Genomic DNA, 16,152 nt, shown 5'->3' with positions numbered 1-16,152 from the left:
CAGCATGGGCTCCCTGCCTTCCAGCTTCCTGCGCCTCCACACCCTTTCATCTCATGCCCAGAGGTCTGGCAGATTCATAACCTCAGTTCCCTGGGCTGTGCAGCACAGAAATGAAGCAAGCTCCCCTCTTCTCTGCTGAAATCCCACAAGGAAAACCCTCGAAATCTGTGGCCTTTCCCTAAAGCCACTGCTGTAATTAAAAGAGGGGGTCATTTTTGTTATCTTTGTGCTCTCGGCACCTGCCCCCTGGCTGGGCATGTGGGGGGCCCTTGGTAAGGGTCTTGAGTGACTGGAGGGATGGACAGGTGGGGCATCTCGCTCCCCTTGTATTTCATACGCCTAGATTAGTGCCAGCACATAGTAGGTACTTACCAAATTAAATGACCAAGTGAGTGAATGAATGAGGAAAGAGGAAAAGAAGGGAATACAGAAGGAAAGAAACAGCCTTGTCACTCTATCCTCAAGGCTTTGTACCCTGCCTGGCACAGAGCAGGCTTTCAGTACATACTTGAATGAATGAATGCATGAATGAATGAATGAATAAAAGAAGGAAGATAAGAAGGAGGGAAAATTGAAAGAATTTGCCTTGCTCACGTTTGTGTATCCCGGCACAAAGTAGGTGCTCAGGGACCCGTGGACGTTAACTACTCCATGAATGTTGGGTGTTTCCAGGGCCCAGGGGCCTGAGTCAGAGCCACCCTCTTCTGAGTTGGGTTGGTTCTGCCCTGGAGTCCCAGTGTTTCCAGTGACCTTTGAATCTGCCCTGACAGGTGGACGAGCAGATTCATGCCTGCTATGCACAGACCATGTCCGAGTGGCTGGGCTGCGAGGCAATTGTGCGGCAGAGGGAGCGGGAGTCCCACGCGGCTGCCCTGGCCAAGTGCTCGTCGGGGGCCAGCCTGGACAGCCACCTGCACCGGCTGATGCACCGGGACTCCACCATCAGCAACGAGGTGATGGGCGGCTAACGTCAGGGAGCCAGGGGTGGGGCAGGGGGCAGGGAAGGACTGCATCTGCTCCATCGGGCTGTTGTAGGAATGGAGAGGGCTGGGTGTCTAGGGCCTTGGGACAGAGACTCCCCCCTGGCTTTTGAGTGGAAGATCACTTCGGAGTCAGACAGACCTGAGTTCAAACTCCAGCCCCTTCATTTCTTAGCTCTGGGGCTGAGGCAAACACCTTTACTTCTGGGCCTCAGTTTCCTTATCTGTGAAATGGGAATGATCATTTGTAGGAGGAAGATTTGTGTGCAACTCAAATGAGATAATATGTATAAAGTGCCCAGCACAGTGTGAGACTTTCATTTATTCAACAAATGCTGTTGAGCACCTACTGTGTGCCAGATACTGTCAGCAATGTCCTGGAGTGTTGGGAATATTCAGTGACCAGGTCAGACATATCTGTCCTGATAGACTCTCCAGTTTAACAGCCCAAAGTAGGAGTTGAAAAGGAAGTCAATTCCCTTTACCAGTGATGGCTCAGTCATCAATTGCCACACGAATGCTGTGTAACAAAGAACCCCCCCAAAGCTAGTGATGTCTGACAATAAGCAACTAGTTTTCCTTATGAGTCTGTGAGTCAGTGGGGCAGTTCTGCTCCAAGCAGGGCTGGTCAGCTAAAAGATTTGTTGATCTTCATTGGACTCTCACATGTCTGGGGTAACTCAGCCTGGCTCCTCATGTCTTACTATCCAGCAGGCTCACCTGGCCATGTTTTTGCAGTGAAAGCAGCCCCCAGAAAGAGAAAGCAGAAATGCACAAGCATGTTTTAAGTGTCTACCCGGTCAAGTTTCCCAACATCCCATTGACCAAAGCAAGTCACATGACCAAGCCTAGCCTCAGAGTCAACAGAGACTAGACGTTAAAGGGCAAACAGCAAGTATACAGAGAGGAAGTAAAACATAGGCATTCATACAACCAGTACTTGGAGCTGAACTAAGATACTGGCTAGAAGTCTCAAGTGCAGAGCAGTTAAAAGTGAGGTTCTCTGGTTGCAGAGATTGGGGGTGGGGTGGAGGTCCAGTGGCTGCTGTGGCCCCAGGGAGCAGGGAGTGAGTCCCCCCCACCCACTTTTATTTGACAGATGGGAAGCTGAGGCCCTGAGAGGGGACTTGCCCGAGTCAGAAATAGAGATAAGACCACATTTGCTGGCTCCCAGCCTGGCAGTCCTTCCTGAGCTCAGTGCCGGGGAGGGCCCCCTGAGCCTGGATGCAGCCTCACCTGCACTCCCTCCTGCCCCTTTTGCTTTCAGTCCTCCCAGAGCTGCAGCTCAGGCCGTCAGAACATCCGCCTGCAGAGTGACTCCAGCAGCAGCACACAGGTGACCTTCTGGAGGCCCCGCCCCCTCCCTGCCCATCCCCTCCCTCCAACCTGGAATAATGGGATTGGATGACCCTCCTCTGCAGGTCACTTATCGTTTATTTGTTTTAGCTTTTTATGCTAGCATTCAAAATTGAAGTTTTAGAAACAACACAAGTAATGCATGAATATATTCTGTCTATTAAAAAAAATTTAAAAGGTGGGTGGGGATAGCTCAGTGGTAGAGTGCATGCTTAGCATGCATGAGGTCCTGGGTTCAATCCCCAGTACCTCCATTAAAAAAAAAAGGACAAAATTAAAATATTACAGAGAAAACTAAATTTGGCTTTGAGCATCCGCAATCCCCACATGCCCTCTTTAGAAATAACATTGCTATCATCAATTTTCTGTGTCCTTCCAGACCCTTTTGTCTGCCTTTACATACACAGAAATATGTAGGCAGTATGCAAATGATAGTTGTCATGTTTAGTAGTTTTTTAAAATTTCTAAATAAACGCCATCAGACATGTTCAATAGCCTTGCATTTCATTCAAAACAAGTTAACTCATTCTCAATATTAAAGAAAAAAGCAAAGTGAAAAAAGGTGCATAGTATAAACAAAGGAAATATTAATATGCATATATATTTACATCTATTTTCTAAAACAATGAAGGGATAAACCAGAAACTGATTGAAATGGTTACCTAAGAGGGGACGGAGCGCAAGGAAAGAGGCTCCATTTCCCTGAATAGATTTTGTTTTCTAGTTTTGACTTTGGAGCTAGGTAAGGTTTTTTTTACATGATTTAAAGCAATTTCATCGAAAAGTAATTTTTAAAACCAGAAACACATGAAATTAACCGTAAATCAACTTGCTGACATGACCACAAAGAGGAAATATTTCAAGTGATCTTGGGATGTGACCTTGTTCAGTCTGTCCTTGGTGGAATACAGCCTAGAGACACACACACACACACACAAAACCGCAAATAAATCTTGAATATGTATCCTGGATGGAGACTTTTCCATGATACTTCATTTGCATCTAACTGGTTTTGAAAACGGATCCATCGTTGTCAACCCCATGGATGCTTTTTTAGCCTGTTCCTTGTGTCTTTAACTAATAGTTTGAAAAATCACATGCAGCAGGGAGGGTGTAGCTCAAGCAGCAGAGCACATGCTTAGCATGCATGAGGTCCTGGGTTCAGTCCCCAGTACCGCTAAAAATAAATAAATTTAATTACCTTCCCCAGCCAAAAAAAAAAAACCACGTGCACATGATTTGGTAAGATGAAAGGTTTTCTTTCCCCTCTTCAGTTCCCTAATACCCCTTCCTCAAAGTCAACTACCGTGCTCCTTTGTTTCTTTCCGGATTATTCTCTGCCTGTGCGTGCATAGAGAACACTTATTTTTCACAAATGGGAGCATATATCACACCGTGTTCTGCCACCCTTTTTACTGACTGCGTAGGGTTCCACTGCACGCTTGTTCCGTGTTTGAACCAATCCCCTGTTGATGGATAGTTAGGTTGCTGTTGGCAGCAGCACCTCAGTGGACATCCTAGTCCATCTGTTTCTGTGCACCTGGTCTGCAGGTCTTTGAGTCTGTGGACGAGGTGGAGCAAGTGGAGGCAGAAGGCAGATTGGAGGAGAAACAGCCCAAGATCCCCAACGGGAACCTGGTAAATGGGACGTGTTCCCCAGACTCCGGCCATCCTTCCTCCCATAACTTCTCCTCGGGCCTCTCGGAGCACTCGGAACCCAGCCTGAGTACAGAAGACAGCGTCATGGATGCCCAGAGGCACGCCCCCCTGGTGCTGCGACCCAGGGACAGCAGCGTGGATGACGGGCAGAGCAGCGAGGCCACCACTTCCCGGGACGAGGTCCCCCGTGAGGAGCTGGCCGTGCAGGACAGCCTGGAGAGTGACATCCTCGCCAACGAGAGCATGGACGAGTTCATGTCCATCCCTGGCAGCATGGATGTGCCTCTGCCCGAAAAGGAGGGCACCGGGATGGAGGGCTGGAGGGGCAGCGAGGCGGAGAAGCACAGCCAGGTGGACAGTGAGGACAACCTCTCAGAGGAGCCCGAGATGGAAAGTCTCTTCCCTGCCCTGGCTTCTCTGGCCGTGACCACATCTGCTAACAACGAGGCGTCCCCCGTGTCTTCCAGTGGTGTCACCTACTCCGTAAGTCACCAGGATTTTTCTCCACTCAATTCTGTGCAGCCGAGGGAGGGTGGGAGTGTCCCACAAGCCTCAGTTATCCAGGACGACCTCTGGTTCATTGCATTTTCCCCGTGATGGAGCAGTCACTGTAGAGTCCTCCATGATTTGGGAGAGAAGATGATATAATACTTGAAGAACGCAGGCTTTGCAGTCAAACAGTACTAGGTTCAAATCCCAGCTTAGGCACATCACTTTATCTTTCTGAGCCTCAGTTTCCCTATCTGTCTAGTACCTTCCTTCCTGAGTTGTCTTCAGAATTAGTGAGTCAGATCCTCTGTGCTTGGCCCATAGTGATTCATCAATCAGTAGCAGTCTTGACCATGAGCATCTTGATTGACACTCAGGTCCAGTCTCTTTTAAAATTGGAGTTTGCTTTTTTTTTGCCAAAAAGCCCAAAGCAAAGGACATCAGCTGAAAGGGAGGTTTTCCAAGCCAGGCATTGTAGATCCATTTTCTTTTAAAGAACTTACTGTTTCTATCCCAGTTTCAAGAGTCGAACACTCAGGTAAGGCTGGATCCAAACACTTCTTTTTCTGTTTTGAGGCTCGTGGTTTGTTGGACTTCATAATGTGCACGTGGATATATTTTGTTCTGCAAAATTCTCTTCTGTTGTACATTCAACTGTTGCCACTTCCCAAATATTTCATCTCCTTCTGTGGGTCTGATTAAATGCTTGCTAAGCGTTCTCACGCTATTTTCCGTGTGTATTACTTCTCTTTCATTTTATCATCTCTTCGTCCTGTGACTAAATCCTGGATGGTTTCTTTAGATCCTTTTTCAGTTCACTAATTCTTTTTTCCATAGTGTCTGTGTCTACTTTTCTGGCTCTAGTGACTTTTTAAAAAATTTTATTTCTTTTTTTAAAACATTTTATTGTATTATTTATTTTATTTTGGTGGGGGGGAGGTAATTAGGTTTATTTATTTTTAGAGGAGGTACTGGGGACTGAACCCAGGACCTCGTGCATGCTAAACATGCACTCTACCACTTGAGCTATACCTTCTCCCTCTAGTGACTTTTTGATCTGCTTTTTTAAAGTTTTATCTGGCTTATTTGCACATCTGCTATAAAATATGCTTGATTATTTTAGTCTCTTGTACTCTATTATTATTTTTCATCTCTTTTTAAAATTTCTTTTAAAATGTTAGACATACTTATTTTATATTCTGTTCCTGATCATTCTAATACCTGAAGCCCTCCTGGGTCTGATTCGACTATCTGGTGTATATGCTGGCTGTCACTCATGGTGCCTTTTTTTTCTCTGGGTGTTTTATGATTTTTGAACATGAGCTCAGATTGCTTAGAACTTCTTCTGTTGCATTATTTGAGGCCTGGGTGGAAGGTGGATTCCTCGAGAGGCGATTTGCTTTTTCTTCTTCCTTGTGCTCAGGGGAATACCAACCTGAGGACACCTTCATCTAAATTCTCTGCTCTTCCAGATCACCCACGTGGTGAGAATTTGAGTTACGCATAAGTTACAAGCCTGATTTGAGGCTGTTAATTATTCAGGGAGGTATCTTATATGCTTAATTTGGCACCTATGTTTAAGATAGACAGTTGTCCTTGAGACCCCACGATGCTGGTAGGTTTTTTTCTGCTTTTCTCTTACTGGGGCGTGGCTTTGTGGAGGTCCTTCCTTGAAGTGGGGAGGTCTCTTAGATTTCTTACCCGGGAGAAACCACAACACTGTAAAGCCCAGGCTTAAATTTTCCCTGACTGGCAGCGTCCCTCAAGGCAAAAGCCAGCTTTGGAATTTTCTTGCCTTGCGGGGTTAACTTTTGACCTTTTAAGTGTTTCTTTTTTCCTTGCAATAGCATTCGTTGAACCGTTTCATCAGGATTGTCGGGTCAGGGCATCAGGCCCAGCAATTGCCAGAGCTGGGCTTCTGTTCAAGTCTCCCACTCTTCTTACTCAGTTTTCAGTGGGGAGGGATGCGCCTCCAGCTACAGCTGTAACTCTCTTCTTGTTTCTTCATCTGTAAAATGGGGGTAATAATTCCATGCACCTCATAGGACTGTTTTGTTTTATAAAGGAAAGAAAGAAAAAGAATTTTTCTCATACAAAGTGAAAGAGGCTTTCTTGGGAAACAACAAAGTCAAAGGCCTGACTGCTCGAGGTAGAGGAAGGTTTTTTTCATTGACAGCAGGATAGGGTTAGGAGGAAGAGAGAGACTGTCTGGAGGATTACACCGTTGGGGTGTAATGTTCTTTTCCTCTTCCCCTGCGGGTGTGCAGCCGGAGCTGCTGGACCTGTACACGGTGAACCTGCACCGCATTGAGAAGGACGTGCAGAGGTGTGACCGCAACTACTGGTACTTCACGCCCGCCAACCTGGAGAAGCTACGGAACATCATGTGCAGGTGGCTGGGGCGCGGGGATGGAGCCGTAGGGGGTCCGGAAGGGGTGGCAGAGGGGCGGGCTACAGGGAGCCCAGTTAGAACCACACTCTCTGTGGCTGGCACCATGCCCAGCTCAAATCTTATTCCAGCCTACCCTGACAACAGTGTAACAATCACAGTCATGATAATCAGAGAGAACACTTATTAAGCGCCTGCTGTATATCAGGCACTATCTGGAGCCCTTCACTAACATCGTTTCAGTCGATCCCCAGAACAAGCCTATGAAGTGTTATCCCCTTTTACAGGTGAGGACATGGAGGCTCGGGGGGTACCACCTTGCTCCACGTCCCCCGGGGGGGCAGTGGCTGAACAAGGACCCCTCTCTCTCTTGGGCTCTAGAATCTGTGCTGTATTTCTCTAAGCAAAGATCTGGAGCTACTTATTACTTTTCATTAAATATTAACTATTTTATTTCTTAAAATATGGAAGGAACCCATGCTTAGTAAAAACCTGAGTCAACTAAGGAAATCAGACGTTCATAAGGTGTAAAGGGGAACTTCTCCATCCACATCCAGTCATCAGTGCCACTCACCTAGAATTGCTGCTAACAATTTAGTGATATCCTCCCGAGCCGTATATATGATATATATACATATACAATAGATACTATATTAAATAATATGTATTATATTATATTATATACAGTATATAACTATGCTTTATATATTATATCATTAGATAAATATATTATATAATTCTACAGAATATGTAGTATATGAATAGACATGTTATATATTAATATTTCTTTAAATATTAATACTTAATGTACTATATTATGCTATATAATATATAGTATAAAATTTACTTTATATATAGTATATAATTATAAACATATAGCATATAATTTTACTACATAATATATAGTTATACTGTGTAATATATAGCATAGGATAATATGAATGCACATGTATTTTAATTTTTAAAAAATTTTTACCTATATAGGATTATACTATAAACTATTTTTCTACAACTTGCTTTTTACACTCGACTATATGTCCTGGATGCAAACTGCTACAATAGCCCATGGGCCAAATGCGGCCTACCACTTGCTTTTGTAAATAAAGTCTTTTTAGAACTCAGCCCTGGCCATATTTACATATTATCTGTGATAGCTTCTGCAGAGTTAACTAACTGAGACAGAGAACCTATGGCCTACAAAGCTGAAAAATAATTGTTATCTGGACCGCTTAGAAAAGGTTTGACATACCCTGCTCCAACTCATTTTTATTAATAAACACCACCTGTTTATTTTTTCTTTCTTTCTTTTTTTTTTTTTTTCGGTGGGGGAGGTAATTAGGTTTATTTATTTATTTACTATTTTTAGAGGAGGTGCTGGGGATTGAACCTGGGACCTCATGCTTGCTAAGCATGCGCTCTGCCACTTGAGCTATACCTCCCCCAATAAACACCACCTCTTAACTATTCTGCTCTATAGTCTCCCAAGCAGTTACTGCCACTTAAAATTTAGTTGAGGAAATAACAAATGTAATTAACTTTAACATAGTATGCTACCTTAACATTAAAAAGTGCTGAAGGAGAAGGAAGGATAGACTGACTTTTACCTCATTGTGGCCCCAGGAGAAATCGTGGAAGGCCTCATAGAGGTGGTGAGTCAAAATGGATTTCGGGGGAATGAGGAGACACTGAAGAAATCATTTAGCATCGAAGTTAAGAGCACATACACTGGAATGAGGCCACCAGGGTTCAAATCCTGTCTCAACCGTTTATTATTAGGTTAACGACTTGGTTAACTCTCTGTGCCTCATTCTCCTTCTCTGTGAAATGGGATGACAATGGTAACTTTTTCATATGGTTATTTTGAGAATTGAATGATGCAATACATGTATAGCGGACTGAGCATACAGTAAATGCTCAGTAAATATTAGTTGTTATTATTAACAGGCAGATGGGAATTCCAGACAGAGGGAACTGCTGGGACAAAAGCACAGAGGCATGAATGTGTGCTTTATTTGTACAAAGGTAAATCCCTCAGTGTGGCTGGAAGGGAGGAAGTCCTGGGAAGTGACGGGTGAGACTGTGAAGATGGATTGGGAGGAAACTATGAACACCTTGCATCCCCAGCAAAGGAGTTAAGACATTATCCTGTGACACAGTGGGGAGCCTGTGAAGGTTTTTGAGCATGCAGTGGGCTCCTTGAGCTGAGCTTTAGGAAGGTCATCCTGGTGACTGAGCACAGGATGCTTGAAGAGAGCGAGACTGGGGATGGGGATGCAGGCAAGAGGTTGAGGGAGTGGTCCAGGTAAGAGATGGGGGAACCAAACCAGGGTGGAGGTAAAGGAGGAGTGGGTCAGACAGGCAGATTGTGGGTGCCATGACGGGCATCATGTGTCTCTCTTGTAGCTACATCTGGCAGCACATTGAGATCGGCTATGTCCAGGGTATGTGTGACCTCCTGGCTCCACTGCTGGTCATTCTGGATGATGGTGAGTGTATCCTCCCCACCCCAGGACTCAGGATGCAGTTTCCTTCTCACTACAGAGAAGAAGGATTAACTCTGCTTTGTGACTCTATGGAATGGGTCAGCGCAGGTGCTCAGGAGACCTGTCAAGTAAACATACCAAGGTTCTAGTGAAGTGAAAAGTCCTCTTGTTCCGTGTTGGCCACTTACTTGCAGGTGTCCAACACCCAGCCAGGCTTTTGCTGGTCACTGATTGTATAAACATGAATGAGAACAAAGGGAAACCCAGACCCAGATGGCTTCACTGGTGAATTCTACCAAATGCTTAAAGAAGAGTGAATACCATTACTTCACAAACTCTTCCCAAAAACAGAACAGGAGGGAACACTTCCCAACTCATTTTATGAGGCCAGTTCTTACCTGAGGCCTCACTGGTACCCCGATACCAATACCAGACAAAAACATCACAAGAAAACGACAGGCCAATATACTTCATGAAATAAAAGGCAAAAACCTTCAACAATTGTTGACCAAAGACCCCATATTATATGATTTCATTTGTATGAAATGTCCAGAAGAGGCAAATCTATAGAGACAGAAAATAGATTAGTGGTTGACAAAAACAGGGGGGAGAGGGAAATGGGTGATGACTGTCGATGTATATAGGGTGTCTTTGGGGGGTGGTGAAAATGTTCTGAAATTAGGGATGAGGGTTCACAGCTGTGAATATACTGAAGCCACTGAATTACACTCTTGAAAGGGTGAATTTTATGGTACGTAAACCTCAGTAAGGCTGTTTAAAAATGGGGAGTGTAACTCGCTCCTCTTTAGGACTGAGCATAGTGACTTCCTTCCAAAAAGTTCTGTGTAGAAAGAGGTGGAAGATGAGAGAGAAACTATACAGCGGAGAAAACCCTGAAAACGTTGCCTTCACCTGGGTGACCAAGACCGCCGTTCATGCTGATCCCGTATTCCCTTAATATGGTGTGGCTAACATGGCATGTTCCCGACGTGGTCTTTCTCCTAATAACCCATAATTCCAGTCTTATTGTGAGAAAAGCGTCAGACGCATTCCAGTAGGGAGTCCCCGTAGAATACCTGATGAGTACGCTTCACAACTGTCAAGGTCATCAGGAAAAGGAAAAATGTGAGACAGCGCCATGGCCAAGAGGGGCCTGAGGAGACATGACCACTGTATGTCATGTAGACCTTGGATGGGTACTTGGAACAGAAAAAGGACAGTAGGTGTAAAAAAAAAAAAAAAAAAAAAAACCATGGACTTGAGTTAATAACGCATCATCGTGTGTCATTAATTGTAACACATGCATGTACTATTGGATGATGTTAGTAATGGGGGAACCTGGGTGGGGGGGCATATGGAAACCCTCTCTGTTCTCATCTCAATTTTTCTGTGTATCTAACCTGTTCTGAAAAATAAAATTCTAAAAAATAAATAAATGAGATTCTACTGTGCCTTGGGAAACCTTCCCATGACCTTCCCCAAAGTTGGTAGGTGCTAACAGTAAAAAAAAAAAGATACTGTTTTTAAATAAATTCTTTAAACAGAGTTGAACAATATAGAACAGATTTTTTTTAATTACAGGACTTCTCAGAGCCTTTTTTAAATGAATATATGCAGTGGCTCCCTTCGCAGCATTTCCCAGTGTTATCTGACCCTTTCTTGGCATAATGCTTACAAACACCCTTCCAATATTCACAACTGCTATTTTAATACAGTGGTTCCCAGACTTAAGAATTTCCATGAACTCTGTAGAATTTTTTTTTTTAAGTTTGGGATCAAACATTGTCAAATTTTTATTATAGCAAACAGGGATCTTTTAAACCGAGCATTTGCTGTCACCATTGTTTCCTAAAAGAAAAGATATTTCAATATGTCTAAGGTGGGAAATCTGTAATTAATTATTTTTTTCTTCAAGAGTGTGTTCCCAAGAGCAGGTTTTTTTTAATTTTTGTTGACTTTATTACTTTTTTTAGGGAGGAGAGAATTAGGTTTATTTATTTATATTTATTTATTTTTAACGGAGAAGCTGGAGATTGAACCCAGGACCTCGTGCATGCTAAGCACGCCCTTTACTACTGAGCTATATCCCATCCCTCTGTGATTAATTGAAGACTGGAGTGCATTCCCTGAAATGGTATACACGGGAATGCCATTGTCCGTATGTTTCTCATTTGGCCGTGGACTTCGTGAACCAGCCCGGGGCCTCTGCCCATCACTTTGGGACCTCCGGTCCCTTGGGCAGTGGCAGAGTTGACTGTTTCTCCTGCGCTCTTTCCCCAGAGGCCCTCGCCTTCAGCTGCTTCACGGAGCTCATGAAGAGGATGAACCAGAACTTCCCCCACGGAGGCGCCATGGACACACACTTTGCCAACATGAGGTCGCTAATCCAGGTATGACCTTGTCCGATTCAATAATGTAACTTACTCCAGGTCTGCCCAGTGGACCTCAAGTCAGCTTAATGGCCATACCTAGTTTACCTTGACTCAGTAACTCAATCCTACTTAACTCAACTCAGTTCAACCCAACTCAGCCCAGTTGAGTGAAACTAAAAAACTCAATTCATCTCAAGCTTCACTCAGCAACTCAAGTCCACTCCACTAGATTCATTCTCAGTGAGCATTTACTTGGTCCAGACAGTGTGCCTACCATGATGAGCAAGACATGACCCTCACCCTTAACAGGATGTTTGATTGTATTGGTCCTTTTCTGCAAAGAAATGTTTGAGTATATTTCTCTCTCTCTCTGTCACACAAACACACACACACACACACACACACACACACACACACAGAGCTTTATGGAGGCAAATTCACATACCATAAAATTCACCCCTTCATAATGGTCAATTCACTGGCTTTTGGAATATTCACAGTTGTGAAATCATTATCACTAATTTCAGAACATTTTCATCACTCCAAAAAGAAACCCCACACTCATTTGCTCTCCTGAGCCCTGGCAACCCCTAATCTACTTTCTGCTCTGTAGATTTCCCTATTCTGGACATGTCATATAGATGGAGTCACACCACATGTGGCCTTTTGAGTCTTTCACGTAGCATCATGTTTTCCAGGTCCATCCACGTTGTAGCTCGTATCAGCACATCATTCGTTTTTATTGCCAAATACTCCGTTGCCTGGATAGACCCCATTTTGTTTGTCCGTTCATCTGTAGGTGGACATTTGGGTTGTTTCCACTTTGCTCTGAGTAATGCTGTGGTGCACATTCATGTGCAAGTTTTTACGTGGCCATAGGTTTTCACTTCCCTTAGGGCTACACCGAGGGGTGGAATTGCAGCTGCACCATTTTACCTTCCCACCCGCCACGTACAGGAGCTCCAGTCTCTCTACTTCCTCACAAGCACTTTGCCATGTTTATCATAGCCATCCGACTGGATGTGGAGTGGTACCTCACTACGGTTTTGGTTTCATTTGCTTCATCACTAACGACTGTCGGCCTCTCTCATGTGCTAATTGGCTATTTGCTTATCTTTAGAGAAATGACTGGGTCAGGTTGAGCTCGGTTGATTTGCACTTCAAATCCTTTTGCCCACTTTTAAACCCCACCTGGTTGTTAAGGGCTGCGTGTTGTCCGGGCTGGGGATACAGCTCCGCTTATGCAGCTGTTCCCTCTGGTCCAGCCTTTTCCCAGAAGGTGGATGCCTCTCTTGCCTTCCTCTGACAGATCCTGGACTCAGAGCTCTTTGAGCTGATGCATCAGAACGGGGACTACACTCACTTCTACTTCTGCTACCGCTGGTTCCTGCTGGATTTCAAGCGAGGTACAGACTTCAAACTGGGACCTTGTTCCCAGACTCTTGGTAGCAGAACCTCAGGGGAAAAGATACCACGGACGTGAGGCTGGGGGTGTTGGAACAAAGCCCGAGGAAGAGAGTAACACCCGTTTGTTGAGTTCTGCCTATCAGTTCACCTACCTTATCATGCAGAGATGCCCTGTGGTAGATGGTGTTCCAATTCCTATTTTACAGGGAGTGAAACGAAGGGTGAGAAGAATTAAATTCAGAGCTAGGCATAGTAGAGCCAGGATCTGAGCCCCCTGCTGCCTGCCTAAACCCAGTTCCCTTTCATTCTATTAAGCTGAGTACTGGGGACCAGGAACTCTGAAATCCGCAGAGCATCTTTCACACATGACTTGGAAACGATATCTAAACACTGCATTACTATCACGTGAATTTGGGGTGATGCTAATAATAATATCTAACCTATGTGGAGGTATTTATTAAGTGCCAGGCACTGTACTGAGCCATTTGTACGTACCATTTCTTCAGTTCTTTATTCCCATTGCCATGAGGAAAGAGAGGCTCATGGAGGGGAGGGGACTAGCCCGAGGTCACCTTGCTAGTGAGTGATGGAGCCAGGACGCAGACTGAGTTTATCGAGCATAGGGAGCCTTGCTCTTCACCAGTGCTCTGTTCTCTTTACTAGATAGATGCAGAAGTGAGCTCTGCCTGTGTGTGGGAGAAAGGGGAGACACCCTCATGGGTGCTAAAGGAGATGGAGGGTGCAGGGAGAGAGGGGCTTCCACTTATAAGATGTCAGAGCTGGAAATATTCAACCTCCCTGATCTGCGTAGCCTGTTCTACAGAAGGGGAAAACTGAGGCTTATGTCAAATGACAGCGTCCAGGTCTCCTGCCTCCTGGCCGAGCTGTCTGCTGCCCCAGGACGGAAGCGCGGGGCACGGCTGGCCTGGGCTTTCTCCGGAGGGAGGGCAGTGCGGTGAGCCCCGCGGGCGACTCTCTCCCTGCACGTGTGCGTGTTGGTGTCTTGGCAGAGCTCCTCTACGATGATGTCTTCTCCGTCTGGGAGACCATCTGGGCGGCCAGACACGTCTCGTCTGCCCACTACGTGCTGTTCATCGCGCTGGCGCTGGTGGAAGTCTACCGTGACATCATCTTGGAGAACAACATGGATTTCACAGACATCATCAAATTTTTTAATGGTACCCGCATGACACATCACTTCCCTTCTCTCTAAGTATCTGCTTCCTCATCTGTGAAAGGGGGTAAGAGTGTCTACTTCAGAGGGTTGATGTGTAGGAAAAGCAGATACAGGAGGGCAGTTGAAATGGCATGAAAAAGGCGCACAGCCTTTGAAGTCAAACAGGTGTAGATTCTGGTCCCAACCTTGCCACTCAAGCAAGGGCTGTGTGACCTTGGGCAAGTAACTTCATGTCTCTGAGCTTCAGATTCCTTGGGGATAAAGTGGTACCAACACTTTCTTCGCACAGCAATCTTAGGATTAAATGAGACCACATGGATAAAGTCCAGCAGGTGGTACCTGGCTCATATGAGGGACCCCACCGCCAGAAGCTGTTGCTACTTTTGTCACTATTTTTAAAAAATTCTTTAACTAAAAAAGGTTTTGGAAAAAGCAAAAGAAAAAAAAGCCACCTGTGACCTTACCCTGGAAACATTGTTAGTTTTTTTTTTTTAAATAAGCTTTTTATTTTGGAATAATTTTAGATTTACAGAAAAATTGCACATAGTACAGAGAGTTCCCAGGACCCTTCAGCCAGCTGCCCTGAAGGTTAATTCGTTACCTGATCCTAGTCATTTGTGACAACAAAGAAATTAACATCGATACGTTACTTTTAACTAAACTACAGATTTTTTTTTATTTCATCTGCTTTTTAACTAATGTCCTATTTCTGCCGCAGGATCCAATCCAGGAAACCATGTGGTTTCATTAAAAAAAAAAATTTTTTTCCTTCCAGTCTTCCCCATGGTCATGTATATTTTTATGTTGTTACCATCACAGAATCCAGTTGTATCTCTTTTTTTTTCCCCACTTAATAGTTTTAAAAGCATCTTCCACATAATCATTGTTAAAGATGGCAGAATAAACCTCAAGTGACTCTCTGTAACTTATGAACCATCCCTTATGGTTGGGCATCTGGGTTGCTTTCAGTTTGAGGATGTGGTTTGAGAGCCCAAAGCAATTCCTAGCTTAACAGAAGAGATTCTCAAACTTTCTCGGTTTACGGCTCCCCTAGTGTCTCTGTGAAATGTTTGCAGCTTCCCAGACCAAAAGTTCCATTCGGTAATGAGTTAGAGCCGAACTACTTAATAAGTCTATCTGTTATACTTAGTAGCCATTTGAAAAGAAAAAATACAGATAAACCTAAAGAAAATAGTATTTTTGTTTTGCACTTAAATAAGCACAGTTGCTAATGGATGTGCACACCTGTTCGGCTTTGCACAACTTCTCAAAGCCTGGAATCGGCTTGGACGCCACCACCTTCGTTTCCTGTTCCGCAGTGGTTTTCATCTGTGGTACCTGCTTTCATCAGAGCAAGCACTTGCTGAAAACCTCGCTTTGGAAAGCTCTAAAGCCATGGATGGGAAGGTGGTGCGATTGCAAGTTCGCTCGTACTAGCGGTTTATGTGGTGTTTGATGGAGTCAGAGTATCGCTGTCTTTACCTCAAAATTTCCACGAGTTCACAGTGGAACCCTGTGGGGTTCCTCGGCACCCAAGTTCAGGAACCACAGTCTAAGTGCCTTTTTTTTCCTAAATGATTTATGATCAACGTCTAAGTGTGGGATTATTCTGATCGATTTGTGTCCCTCTGGACAAAGTGATTGTTTGTGTTTTCTCCCCTTCCCTCCCCTCTCCTTCTGTTGAGCCCATCCTTCTATACTTTTAAGCGCCTACCATGTGCCTGGCCTTGCTTTCTTAACAGGTTCCCAGTCATTGTGTTTGTAGGAGTCGGGGTGGGAGGTCCTAACATTGTTTTAAACACACACTGTGAGCCAACTTCATCTCATTTCATCTCTCAGT

The 16,152-nt window shown here is 44.6% G+C and overlaps 1 protein-coding gene across 4 annotated transcripts in view; it reads left to right on the top strand.

The window, feature by feature from the left end:
- SGSM1 (small G protein signaling modulator 1) overlaps positions 1-16,152 on the top strand; it is a 70,394-nt gene that overhangs the window by 53,098 nt on the left and 1,144 nt on the right. For 3 of the 4 annotated variants that reach the window (XM_072952922.1, XM_072952920.1, XM_072952921.1), the window contains 8 exons: positions 771-953; positions 2,248-2,316; positions 3,888-4,478; positions 6,752-6,876; positions 9,277-9,359; positions 11,637-11,746; positions 13,038-13,134; positions 14,146-14,313. In XM_072952922.1, coding sequence (XP_072809023.1) covers positions 771-953; positions 2,248-2,316; positions 3,888-4,478; positions 6,752-6,876; positions 9,277-9,359; positions 11,637-11,746; positions 13,038-13,134; positions 14,146-14,313 — 1,426 coding nt within the window. Of the gene's footprint in view, positions 1-770; positions 954-2,247; positions 2,317-3,887; positions 4,479-6,751; positions 6,877-8,817; positions 8,896-9,276; positions 9,360-11,636; positions 11,747-13,037; positions 13,135-14,145; positions 14,314-16,152 lie in introns of those variants that run through there. The other variant, XR_012066176.1, reaches the window with a different exon arrangement.

The sequence above is a fragment of the Vicugna pacos genome, chromosome 32 (assembly GCF_048564905.1).
Source record: "Vicugna pacos chromosome 32, VicPac4, whole genome shotgun sequence".
NCBI lineage: Eukaryota > Metazoa > Chordata > Mammalia > Artiodactyla > Camelidae > Vicugna > Vicugna pacos.
Note: the sequence above shows the minus strand (reverse complement) of the source record. Positions and strands in the feature narration are given on the sequence as shown.